The sequence below is a fragment of the Hemicordylus capensis genome, chromosome 1, assembly GCF_027244095.1.
Source record: "Hemicordylus capensis ecotype Gifberg chromosome 1, rHemCap1.1.pri, whole genome shotgun sequence".
In the NCBI taxonomy this organism is placed as follows: domain Eukaryota; kingdom Metazoa; phylum Chordata; class Lepidosauria; order Squamata; family Cordylidae; genus Hemicordylus; species Hemicordylus capensis.
Window position 1 is genome coordinate 404968045 of NC_069657.1, and position 13531 is coordinate 404981575.

The window sequence follows — 13531 nt, forward strand, 5'->3', positions numbered from 1 at the left end:
GAGTCATGCATGGTGATTGGTGATTAAGATACCTTTTGGATACATATGTGTAACTCCCAACCCTGATCTTGAATGCTTATAAGAAGGAATATTGCAAAAAAGGGAGGGGAAAGCGTGGGAGAGCTTTTGTGTTTTCCGTGTGTTTAATGGCCCCAGGCCGTGGCTTGAAGGCACATGATACAAACACCTTGCTGGTGGGTTCAGGTCTCGTTTTGGTCAGTGCTTGGATGAGTGCTTCCTGGGAACCCCACAAGTGGCGCTTCCATGTCCGTGATGGCAAAAAGGCAGGATATAAATGTAATCTTGTACAGTATCTGCAGCAGGTGGTAGTAGTGAGAAAAGGTTGGCTATGAGTTTTTAAAATAACTAAAATTGACACTAGAGAAATATGCCTGATCCAGAATCCCAGCACTGAGGATTATTGTCCACATTACCTGCCAGTAGATGACAAGCTAGGCTAAGAATGACTTGGGGAAAGACAAGTCTCCCTCACCACCCCATTTCCTACTACTTTTAATGGACCTTTATTTGTGTTGGAGATGCAGCTCTTGATGGCATCGACTCTTAGCACCAGCAACCCTATTGGGCACTAAGTGTAGAGATAGTGAGCAAAGGAATTCCCTCCCTGACGAGACTTTCTCTACTCCCCCTTCTTGTTAGACTGAGAGGTCATTCACACAGTCAAAAGCAGGGTTCTACCCGAGTTTGGGAGCTTTGTGTGCTTTCAATTTTCAGTTGTATGGAAGCAAGGTAAGAGGAACAGCTACCCAGGTTTTCCTCCTACCTTGCTTCTACACAACCACTTCTACCCAGGTTTTCCTCTCACCTTGCTTCCACACAACTGAAAACAGAGCACACACAGCTCTCAAGCCCAGGTAGAACACAGTTTTGGATGATGTGAATGACCTCTGAGAGTCTCACCTCAGAGACAGGCTTCCTCTTCCTGCTTCCCCTTCCTGATGCTTTCCTATCTCTCTGATGTATTTCCTAAATAAACTACTTTACTTAGGACTTTTAACTCCATGTCTCCAGACAATATGAATTAGCAGCCTTACTTGTACACTTCTGCTGCGGGTGGGGTAGCTAAATGATCAACCAAATCGAACAAGGCTGCCAAGAGGTTTCTAAGCATGCCTCACTGTGTAGTCAAACAGAACAAACGGAATGCAGCATTGACTCCGTGTGGATGTTCTCAATTCATTGGATTCTTGGGTTTGAATCGACAGCAGAGCAAAGACTTTCTACCTGATCAAAGGCTTCCTTTCCTTTCCTTCTCTCAGCTGGTTGTTCACTGGCTAGAAGCTCTCCTGAGCACCTCATTCCTTCACCATCCTGCCCTTTCTCTAATCTTCTTGGCTTTGTTACACATAAAATGAATGCACTGGAGGAGGATATGCAGGCTTTCCTCTGAGTTTACAGTGAGTGTATGGTGTCACCTTGTACATTAACTGAATGCATATTTTGCTACTAACACCAGATGAGAAATCCATCCTTTGTTTGTTCAGACACCGGAGTTCTGCCATTAATAAGTCAGAGTTGGATCTTATGTATGCTTTTAGATGGACCAGCGTACCATCTCTCGATTTCCCTTCTGGAAAAAATCCATCAGTGGTTGCCTCTTTTTCTTTGCCTAGGTCAAAAAACTCGGCCTTGCGACGCAGTTGGAGCAGCACCACTACAGCAAGTACGGAGGGCCCCGTGAAGCTGCATGAGGGCTCCCAAGTCCTCCTGAGCAGTTCCAGTGAGATGGGCATCATCCGCTACATGGGGCCCACAGACTTTGCCCCGGGGATATGGCTCGGCCTGGAGCTGCGGAGTGCCAAAGGCAAGAATGACGGCTCCGTGGGTGACAAGCGCTATTTCACTTGCAAGCCAAATTACGGGGTTCTGGTGCGGCCGAGCAGAGTAACCTATCGTGGGATTAATGGGGCAAAACTTGTGGATGACATCTGTTGAAGCCAAATGCTCTCGCCCTGAGCTAAGAGTCTAAGAAATAAAGCGCACAAGGGAATCCTGCCATCACCTGCGTGGAGTTCTCTTTTCTCTCCACTCCTAAAGCTGCACTTCTGGAACACATACACAGCTCTAGCTAGATCAAAGGTGCATTATGACTACCAGGAACAAAATCGTAATAGCTTCCCCTGCAGAGCACTTGTTGCCTGAGAGCTTCTTATCTAAAAGACATCTTGGATCTAAGCTGCCATATTACTGGGATAATAGACTGTTTTCTATCTGGCTTCCTTTTGACATGCTTTGCCACTTCATAAGTGATCTTTTCATCCCCTATGCTAATGAAGCTGTAATACTTTGCTCTCTGACTCAAGATTGCAGAGCTTGTTAAACAAAGCACTAGTATTTGTCAATGTGCTTAACTGTCTTGGCCATCTCTAGGAAAAACAAACACAAGTTAATAGCAATAAAGTGAGGGGGCCATTACTGTATTTAGAAAAAGAGAATTGTGGGACTGGTAGTTTCATTATTCAGGCAGCTGCCCCAAAGCACAAAATAGCCAGTTGGACAGTGTCTAAATAGAAGAGTGTGCAGCTTCTAAACTGTATAACTGAGCAACCTGAATAAAAGAAAGTGTGGGTAGCTAATAAAAAAGCACAAATATTTTCAGGTTTGTAGTAAAAGCACTTTTTAAAACAGAATATGTGTTTGTTTTTTTTAAAAAGTCAGCTGCATGCCCGAAGCACTTTAGAAAAAACTGTTGGCGACAAGTATTATGCACTTTGATTTTCTCCCCTCTGGAGAGCTTTCTCCCTGATGTTTTGGAGAAAAGCTTTTGTTACTTGAGATTGCAGGCTATATAACACACTGCAATGTTTTAGATGCCTAAAAAGCTCCTCTGAAAGCTCTCCAGCCAGAAACCAGTTTGGTTAGTGGCTCACTTTATGCCAAGTGTTGGTAAAAGGCAACGATCATGTGTGCAGGCACACACACCCCTCCCCTCAGGAAACCTGCACCCTCTTGGATAGAGGAGGTGGGAAGAGAGAATCGCTCTCTCTTTGGGCTGTGAGAGCAGAAGCCAGTGCCAGCATTCTCACCTTGAGTGAGCACCCCAGAATGATCACTTCTGCCTTCTGGGAGGAGGAATGACAGAAAATCTTTGGGCAATTCCACTGTTGCTACAGCTGCAAGCGTTTGGGCCTTCTGGAATAAGCATCTGGCTCACTAGTAGCTTTAGTCCAAGCCAACTGTGATGAGACACATCACAATATAGGTGAACTATATTGCAACCGGTGGCCACAGGCCTACCAGTTGACAACCCTGGGTAGAAAATTAAGATAGACTCATATATTTGCATCCCAGATTCGATTTAGTCTCTCTCTTCAGCACAATGTATAGTAAGAGTTCTATATCGTTGTAGACACATCTTTAGGAAAAGTGGAACAGTTTCGTAATTTTTGTCCTTGGTGTCCTTCAAAACCCTTGCCATGTTCCTATAGTTGCTACATTGTTGCTTCAAAGCATGAAGTACTTTATATCAAATATGGTGTGTCTTTTAAGAAGCAGGCTTTGGAATGCTTGATAAATTCATTGCCACATGCTTCTTGTTAAATAACTGAGTGATTATGAATTTGTATGTTCTAATGCATAAGAAAGACAACATACATTTAAATAGTTTGGCATATTTTCAACTCTTATGTAGTCAGATAATTGCAAAAATCATAGAAGCAAAAAAAAAAGCTTCCTCAAAAATGGTGTCTTGTCAAATTGCACTTAAAAATAAAATAAAACTGTTAGTCTGTTATTTTTGGACTAAATTCTACTTTATAAAAGTGTGTGATATATTTTAAACACTGCTAGATCTATTTTTTTCTGATCTGCACTTAAACATGAAAAGGCTGTAATATTGTTTTCTAATTAATGGATATTTTAAAACTGAAAGTAATTGTAAACTATGTTTATAAGCTTGTTTCAATTCTAAGCCATCTGAACACTAATGATAAATATTTGACAATGCAGATGTACCTTGATGCACTGACTCTTACTGTGTCCAACATCTGCTTCCTTGGTGTTTAAATTTGTGATAAGACTGCTATTGATTATTGTTTATGATGCCTGTTTTCTTTAAAGACAATTGTTTGAGGTGTCAGAGACAGTGTCCTTCTCCCTCAACTTTCAACATTGCTTCCTTCCTTCCTTCCTTTTAACATTAACTTGCAGATTATGTATCTAAGATAGAGAGCAGCAACTATAATATAATAAAACAGATGTTTAAAATACCCTTTTATGTTGTCTATAAAGTACTATGTACTCTACGGGCATGTGAATCTTGAACATAAAATGTTTATGCACCCCCTGTATTCCTGTCAGTTTATATTTCCCCCCACACAACTTTGAGTAATGAGACTTCCAGAATAAAACTTCATAGCATGGCTATTTCCTGAAACTTCAAGATGAAGCAGCTTTTTCTTTGTGTGGCAACCAGGAAAGTATTGATAAATACATATTGTATGCACACATTGTTAGTCTGAATGTCAACCAGCAGTATCAATCCACCAACTCTGCTTGGGTGCTGTTGCTGCATTTCAAAGTAATACACTTGTGGGTGGTGGTGGGTTTTTTGTTTGCCAGTCCTTTCTTTCCCCAGAGGGCTGAGGGCTCAGTTCCTGAAGGCTGGGACAAGTCTCCTCCTAGAAGAGTAAAAGTCTCACCCTGACCCTTAGAAAACCCTCCCACATCCCCTGTAGTCGAGACAATAAACTGAGGACTCCAACCTTGGACTGAAAAATATCCAAAATGGTGCTGGAAGCTGATGGGTGTATAATTGACTGTGCCAGAAGCTAAATACTATATTTTATTTCGAAGTCGGGCTTTATTTTGCAGATGTATGTTGTGTGGTATCTTCTGCTTGTATAACTGCAGTATTGCAAATCTTGTCATTTTATTGTTGTAAGCTGCCTTCTGGGCCTGTTGGGTGGAACATGGAGTATAAGTGCATACTGTTGAATGTGTATCTTTGCTTTCAAATGTGCAACATTTTGTGTTTGACTTTCAGAAAACTATAGCACTTGTAATATAAGGTGATCAGATTGAGTTGCTCAGGGCTTTGTGATAATGCACAAGTTCTTACTACATAAAGATCAGGGCTCTGCTGCTGATTGGTCAAGGCCAATTTTCCATCTAATTTTTTCAGCTGTGTGCAGAATGACTTTTGTTCTGGGTGGCAGTATCGAGGCTGTGTGTGCATGCATGTGCATTCAGAGTGGGGCCTTCCCCATTCAACCTGAGTGGGATCTAAAATTAACTGAGCAGACATCAAAATTGTGTGTGTGTGCGTGCACATGTGCACACGTTAGAGGGAACAGTGGTCAAGACACTTGAAGGGAGGTGAACAAAATTCAGCAAGATCCAAAGGAAGAGACAAACTATGCTACCCTACTTAGTGCTGGCCTAATTTTCTAATCTGCCCTTTCGTCTTATAAATTACTCTGAAGATGTTGTCCAAACCAGCATAAATGCTGCAGTATTAGGGAGAAAGTTCACAAAATTAAAAGGTCTAGTGCACATTAGAAGGGGATTTACTGTTAGAGGCACCAAGGAGTAAAACAAAACAAATATATCAACAGATAATTGTATTGGTTCCCCTCCTACCCAGTAACATCCTAGTGCAATTTGGCAAAAGATGATGATTTTCTTTGGAGTGAAACCCATTTACCCTGATGTAAAGGCTGCAAAATCAAAGCTCTAAAAGGTTATTTGTGCTTTATTTGGAACAGCTACACCTTCCCATCTGGGTTAATTGCTTTCCTGTAACCAATCTAGAAACTTTGAACTCCACCTGATAACCTGGCTTGCTGCTATTCTAGTTCGACCAGAATTTTTCTTGATTTTGGTATCAAAATGGGTTGGTAGTTTAAAATTAAACAGCACTGGTCAATTTCTAGTTGAACTTTGGTATAGTCATTGGTCAGGTAAATGGTCAACCTTTACTTGCAATCTAGCCATTGACAGAGGCTGTTGATGCTTGTTCTAAAGACAAGGCTCATTGGTGTGGTGATATACTGCAGAGAGAATAATGCACAGCCCATCACAGGACTTCCTTTACAATCATTTTATTTGTCTTCATGCCTTTCGCTTCACTACACTTGATTACAATACAAATACGATACAAAATACTTAATGACCATATATTAGTATTTTTTTTAATCTTGATAAGGATCCCTGAAATGCATAGGCCCTTCATTTATGAGCAATGTTGCATAAGCTTCTGTACAAATGTGACACACATTCCTAATGATAAAGCCTTGATACAGGAGGAGATGCTGGGAGCAGAGGGGCATAGACATGATCCTCCACGTGTGGGGTTATGCACATGTGAGAGAACACTGAAATGCGACTACTTTCTCAAGGCTTAGGCTGATGGCCTCACCAGTGGGAGCAATTCTGGGGAGAAATTCCTAACATACGGCAGCCTGACTAGTCATGCACTGCAAAATGTCCAGGGGGCAATGCTTCAGCAAAACTGAGTCCCTTTGCAAAATTAGGGTGACAGACAAAATGTTTCCAGCGCTACATTAGGTAGGGTTGTGCTCCTATGCATGCTTACTTGGCTAAGGTCCCACAGACCTCAGTGGGGCTTGCTGTAGAGTAATCACACATTGAGTCAGGCTGGAAAAGTGGAGACACGATGCCAATTGGTTACCACAAACTACCCGCTTGTGCTTTACAGTTTGTCTGCCACTTAGCATGTGGACTCCTGTCGTTGGCTCTTTTCCATCCTTCCAGCAGCACAGGAGGGAAGTAGAAGGGATGTCAGCAGCTTTCTTGCTTCTGCTCTACTTCTCATGGTGCCATGGCTAATTAATTCCCTTCCCTACTGTGGCTTCCCCTACCATTGCTTGTCTCTTAACAACAGGCTTTCTTCTGCTGTTCCATAAACCGACATGCTGTAAATAATGGGGACAAATAAAGCTAGTGGCTGATGTTCTCCCTACCGAAGAGCATATGTAAAGCAGGACTGCAGGGATGTGACTGGCGCGTGCATAAACACTCCCTATCCTATCTGCATGTGTGATGTTGCAGGAGTAGTAGAAATGTCCCCGAGCTGCATGCACTCTGGAAGGGAGGAAACATGGCACTGAAGGCCATCACGGGCATAGCAACAAGGACATTTCTGCATCAGCACATCAGTACAGCTGTAGAGGGGATTGGGGGAGTTGTGCATGAGCGCCAGTCGCATCCCTGCACTCCCTGATTGCAGGTGTGCTTTGGTAGTCAGGATGTCAGCCAGTGAAAAGTTCTGGTGCTGAGATTATTATAAGATCTGCCAGCAACATCTACATGTTCTGCTCTGGGCTTTCTGCAAAATGAGCAGACGCACCTTTTAAAACTGGTGAGTCCCTTTATTTAGTAGGGGAAGAGCAACTGGCCCTGTCCATCCCAGGCACAGCATCTTTCCAGTGGCTGTTACTGGTTTCTATCTTGTGTTTCTTATTTAGATTGCGAGTCCTTAGGAGACAGGGAGCCATTTAAACTCAACTACAATACACTAAACTAAACCTCTCTCTCTCTCTCTCTCTCTCTCTCTCACACACACACACACACACACACACACACACACACACACGTGCTTTGGGATCTTTTGTTGAAAAGTGGTATATAAATATGCATCATATCTGTATTCTTGAAAACCCATTTGCTTTTAGCATTCTCCTTGAGTATGTTTCATGGTAAGTCGTCAACATAAAATATTACCTTAAAAGCAGCCCTTAACTTCTGCTCAAGTGATGGGGAATAGGAATTTCTTACCACAGACCCCTGTTCTCCATAGTTTGGAATTACCCTTCATACATAAGAGGTGGGGACACCTTGCTAATTGTCTCCTTTATTGAGGTGGGGCCTCCTAGCTCACAAACTGAAATAGGAAAAAGCTTTCTGAATGGCTGATGAATTTCATCATAATTATACTTTAGAGGAAAAAATTGTGTTTTAAAAAACCAACCTCTACAATCTGCTATATAGACCCAGAACAAAGGACATCGGGCGTGAATAGCAGGAACATATCTCCAGGATACTCTATTACACAGAGGAATGAGCTGTCATCACCTGGAACCAAAGATGGTGAGCATAATGTCCCCCTCCTCCCCCAAGAAACAGGAATTTATAGTTTGAAATTTCCCCTTTTCTCTAGTAGAGGAAGTGGGACATTTCCCATTCTGCGGGGCACAGAAAAGCAGTATTTTTCAAAACAGGTGTCCAAAGAGAAGGTTGAAACCATTTTTTAAAAGAACCCTTTGAAAACACTGCCTGCTGAATGCAGCATCTGAAGAGAACAGTACATCAATCTTGTAGTGCTTTGTATAGAAGTATGCATTGAACTAGTTGCCTTGCAGATCTTGTCAAAAGGCAACCATCCCAAAAAACCTGCTGTTGCAGGAGCCCCCCACAGAGAACATACCATGATCTTTGCCAGAGGTGTGCTTCCCAAGGTCCTATATGCCAGTTCTATACCATCACAAAGGCATCTAGAAAGTGTCATCTTAAAAAACACTTTCTCCCGTGACAATGCCTGAACAGAAACTAAAATAGCCTCTGGTTTTCTGGATGCTGTTGTCCTGCCCCCTGCAAAAAAACCAAAACCCATCAAGGTCCTTCTAATATCCAAACTGGTTCCTGCTCTTCTCTTTGAGATGCACCAAGTAGGGGCAGAAAGAAGGAAAGACCATTTCCTGTGACCTATGAAACAAGTAGTTGACATTTGGCCAGAAGGCTGGATTTGGTTGCAGGACTACTTTTTCCTTATGAAGCTACACAGCTCAGGATTGGAGGAGTGTGCCCCCAACTCTAAAACCCTTCTAGCCAAGGAAATGGCTGCCAGAGAAAAGATTTTGCCTCTACACAGTGTTTTGTATGACTTTGCTGATCTCTTGTCTGTCAGTTGAGTACGTGATGAGATGGGATTAGAATATCCAAAGAGTCTATTTCACCACATGGAGGTCTAGCCAACTGATGCTGCTATTGGATTTGATCTTGCCTCAAATGCCCTGAACCACCTGGTCTCCCCCAGTCTTTGTGACTTGCATTTGTGATGCTCTTTCGCTTTGGCCAGAACCACCAGGATCACTACCTGCACCAGTCACCTGTCCACTGGTGTATCAAAAAGGCCATTGTGCTGATCTTGTTTTGCTGGAAGGTAGAAGAAGAATGTTGGCTATTTTGTCCTGGGAAGGTTGGCAAATGCTTTGTAGCTAACTCCTGTGGAAGTTCCACTTTATCTTGGCATGACACCAACACACCCAGCAGCTGTGCTAAGATCAGCTCCTCTATCTGTGGTGGTGACCTAACTCTCCTGGTCAGGTTGAAAATCTTTTCATGCTTCTCCTGTGACAGGAATGTGCAGAATCTGGTTGTGTGCCAACAAGACTCAGAGGTGGCCTAACATATATGCTAGATATTGGGTAGTCTTTTCTATGGACCACAAAGCTGTATCTTCTGGATGCTGAGGTCACCTTGGTCTCATCTGCTTCATTACAAACAGATGAGAATGTAATCAAATCATGGGTAGAGGAACACTTCCTGAAGTCTCATGTGCACCATCAAGGCCACAAGCATCTTGGTGAAAACCCTGGGCACCAGTGAGAGACCACATGGTAGTGCTCTGTATTGGTAGTGTCATGTGATTTGCAGGCAACCTGAAAAAAAAAAAAATCTAAGAATTGGATGGATGAGGATGTGTAGATGATAGGCTTCCATCAGGCAAGCAGATGTCAGGAAATCCCTTCATTCTATGGCTGCAATGACTGACTGACGTATTTCAATTCTGAAGTAGTTTTTCAGGTCCAGGATAGCCTGACACCTCCAGTTCTTCTTGGGTACCAAGGGAAATGGGAATAGTCCTCAGAGTAAATCTGGTGCTGTTTAAATGGTTCAGTGGCCTTTCAGTCCAGTAGATGCTGGATAGCTAGAGAGCTGCAGGGTGTGCCCTAGAGTCTCCACCTCTTTGCATCTGCTATTTGTGATTATCTCTCTCCACCAATCCACAAAAGTCAACAGATGGTTACCTACGAGGGTGAGGGCACTTGGCAGCCTGGTATCAATAACTGATGGCGTCTTTGTCTTGCCTCCTTTGGATGCAGAAGATGCAACAATGAAAGACTTGGAGCTGCTTCTGGAATCTGCCTTGGCAGCATGTCTGAAGCATTGTGGAGCTGGGTGGCTCTTGGTGACGACGGCATTGTGGAAGGGAAAAGAGAATGCACTTGTCCCTTCTTCTGGTTCTTTAGACAGCCGTAAATATATATTGGCTGGTATCCTAGGGAATAGATTTGAGTGAAAACTTCTGTTTAGGCTTCCCTCTGGTTGTTCTGATTCATCTCCTGACAACTCTCCCCCTTCCATGAGGGCCCACAGAGACCTCAGAGTTACTAGTGAGGCTGAACAGAGTGTGCTATCCAGCCCTCCCAAACTCTCTTGGATGACCAGCACTGTCTGGGGAGTGGTTCAGTCGTCTTTTGCTCTACAGCTGTCAGGCATAGGACATTTGGGTGGGTGAGCTTTGTGGGAATGTCTACAGCTGAGTAACTCCAGACTGGAGCCAGAATAACTTCTAATGGAAGAGTCCCAAAGATCTCTTATGGTGCTTGTACCTCTTCTTGGTGCTCTCTCCTGGCATAGCACTTTGGACCTTTTGGGCTACAATTCCCTTGATCCATTTAAGGAGCTGCAGATGTGCCTAGTCTCCTGCCAGGCCAGGGAAAGGGATTCTCTTTCCCTGAACTGAGACAGACAGGGGACTAAAGATTGTTTTTCTGACTCAGCCACCACCCTGCCTGTAGACTTGGAATGCTAGTTAAAAGAAAGCACCTGCTCCTTGTCTCTCCCACCTTGTAAGGCATGAAGAGGAGAAGGCTGGAGCTTCACATCTTTCAACTGGTTTCTCTACAGATTAATCTGGCTTCTCTCTTTCCTAATTGCCTGCCCTGAAGGAGGAGGGTGGAGAGCCTAGACAGGGCTGCTTTTCACCAGCTGCTGTTGTGGCATGGCACCTGTTGGACCCCACCCAATTGGCCTGGAGAGAGGTGGGCTGTGTTGAAGGTGGCCTCCTCCTGTCTGGTCGGCTAGTCTTCAGGCAGCTGCTGAAGTGGCTTGCAGTGGTGCAGGAGTTGCTCTGGTTCTGGGATAGGGACTGGCTCCAAGCCAAGCACTGGTGAGGGCATCAGGATTTCTGCAGTCTGGGCATATTTAAGAGCCACCACAGCACACTAACCAAACTCCCTACTCCTGGCCCCTTCTGGGTGGCTAGAAATGCCAACTGAGGTTGGGGGGAAGGAGGCCCCCTCAAACATGGCTTGGCTTCTTCTTCCTTCCTTAGGGAGAGTCCTGGCTCTGACTGGAAGATGCAGGGGGAACCAAATAACGGAGAGCGTTAGAGGAAACAAATAATGGAGGGGAAAGGAAAATAGAAAGGGGGGGAAATCTAGCAAGCTTCAAATTTGGTGAGCAATAGAGAACTCAGCCTGGACCAAGAAGCAGGGTGGGTCTGGGAGACAGAGAGCCCCCTAGGATGGAGGAGTCAATGAGCAAGGTGCCCTTCCTCCTACAGGGTGGCAAGGCAATCCATCCCAAAGGATGGAGGATTCCTCCCTCTCTCTGTCGAAAATGATGAATATTTATATACCACTTTTCATCCAAAGTCCCCATAGTGGTTTACATATATATAAATAAATACAGGGTACTGACAGAGAGAGGGAGGAATCCCCCCACCCATTACTTGTTTCCTCCAACTCTCTCCATTATTTGTTCCCCCCTGCATCTTCCAGTCAGATCCAAGACGCTCCATAAGGAAGGAAAGGTAGGAGGGAGGGAAAGCCAAGCCATGCCTTGAGGGGGGCCTCTCCATGCTTTGGGATAGAGTATCAGGCAGAGATGGTGCTGGGTTCCTCCAGCTGCTTCATGCCCCTTGCTCCCTAAACTACCATAAAGTCACTGTCTTTTTGTCTAGGCAGCCAAGAGTATTCCTACTGAACAGCCCTTACGGACCACCACTGTCTCCACTGCCCTCTTGTACTGCAGACTCCACCACTGTCTGCATTTGTGCCTCAATGAACCACGCGCAAACCATGTAAAGTATTTGCAGCCGAGCAGCCTCACAGTCCTATAGCAAGGGCACCCACAGGGCTCAAAGCCTTTAATTGCCCACATGGGAAAGTATGTAAAGTTCAATGTCTTGAACTGTATTCTACAGCAACATTCCATTTCCCCTGAAATAGTCTTGCTGTGGAGAGATCTGTGAGCCTGTATATGCTGGAGTGGGGTGAGTATGTAGCCATCACAAGCAGGCCAGAAACTATCAGCATCAAACTAGCCATCTTTTGATTTTTCACATTTCTCCACTTAGAGGAGAAAGGAAAGGAAAGGGGCGGGGGGGGGGAGATCTGTCTGCTTTTTGGAAGGCCAGCATGGTAGATTTGCATTTACACTGAAGTCTACAGCACAAACAGCCTGGCTCCACAGACAGAAGAGAAACTCACAGTGACTCCTACCACTCACCCACCCCCTGCAGCAGCAGTGAAACAGACAGTGTGAAGGTCTTGCAATGTGCAATTGTTCAATGCACATGCCCAAGCCATGCTGCTGTGGTATGCAAGGATAGCATAGGAACTTAAAGTGCTCCTTCAAGCTCAGGGCAGAAACATCTGTGCATCTGCACATAAGCCTGAATTCTTTTTAGTTAACCCCCAGGAAATTCATGCAGGCATAGCATACCCCCTACAGGGAGGAAGTGGGAAAGGCACACACATTATCTGTGGAATCGGCACATAGAGCTTGCCTCTGTTAAAATGAGCAAGAATGACTAACGTAAATTGAAACCTTCTGACAAAGGCATAACTACAACCTACAGAGAGGCATGACTAGGAACTGCTTTACTAACACATGAAGAGGACCAAGATCTTCAGTGAACCTACACGCTGGAGGAAGATAAGCCAAGCCTTATCTGTCTGTCTATTGGAATGGGAAACATTATTGTGAAACGGGGATCTACAATTGGATTTTCCATCTAACTCATGGTCAAGGATTCAGAGACAGTCCCCACAGATTTACTGTTCCTTCTGCAGCTAGGTATCCATGGAAAGTGGGTGCTATCGGCCTGTCATTGAAGGAGGTCGTGCTCCTTCCGATGCACAGAATCCCAATGAAATCAATGAGCCTTATGCAGCGTAACTGTGTAAACAGCAGCTGCATTTATTTAGTCGGTGGCGGGGAGTGAATCAGCCCTTGGGACAGAGACAGGCGGCACAAGCCAACAGGACATGTTCTCAATGTACATCCTTCATTAGAACAAAGGAGATCTAGGGGAGCATGATCATATACGACTTCTGTTCATTTCATGGGGGTTCATGCTGGCAAAGTAGCTAGTGAAGCACCCCCATTGTTCAGAGCATCTATGGAGAACCAAAGTTCTGGGGTATTTAACTCCAGTGGACAACATGCCAAACTACCTGCCTGCAGCATTATAGTCCCGCCAGAGTAATCTGATGGGTTAATTTGGGACACCATGCTTAAGCAACAGGCATAACACACT

The 13531-nt window shown here is 44.3% G+C and overlaps 2 protein-coding genes across 8 annotated transcripts in view; one reads left to right on the forward strand and one right to left on the reverse strand.

Moving 5' to 3' along the window:
* The window catches only part of CLIP4 (CAP-Gly domain containing linker protein family member 4), a 49831-nt gene extending 45525 nt beyond the window's left edge, over nt 1-4306 (forward strand). For all 7 annotated transcript variants that reach the window (XM_053306624.1, XM_053306613.1, XM_053306661.1 and 4 more), the window contains exon 16: nt 1635-4306. In XM_053306624.1, the coding sequence (XP_053162599.1) occupies nt 1635-1956 (322 nt within the window). In that variant the 3' untranslated portion in view covers nt 1957-4306. The remainder of the gene's footprint in view (nt 1-1634) is intronic.
* A 1676-nt stretch (nt 4307-5982) lies between these two features.
* The window catches only part of LOC128349761 (ALK tyrosine kinase receptor-like), a 134090-nt gene continuing 126541 nt past the window's right edge, over nt 5983-13531 (reverse strand). The window contains exon 22 of the transcript XR_008318981.1: nt 5983-10261. The gene's annotated coding sequence lies outside the window, so the exon portion shown is untranslated. The remainder of the gene's footprint in view (nt 10262-13531) is intronic.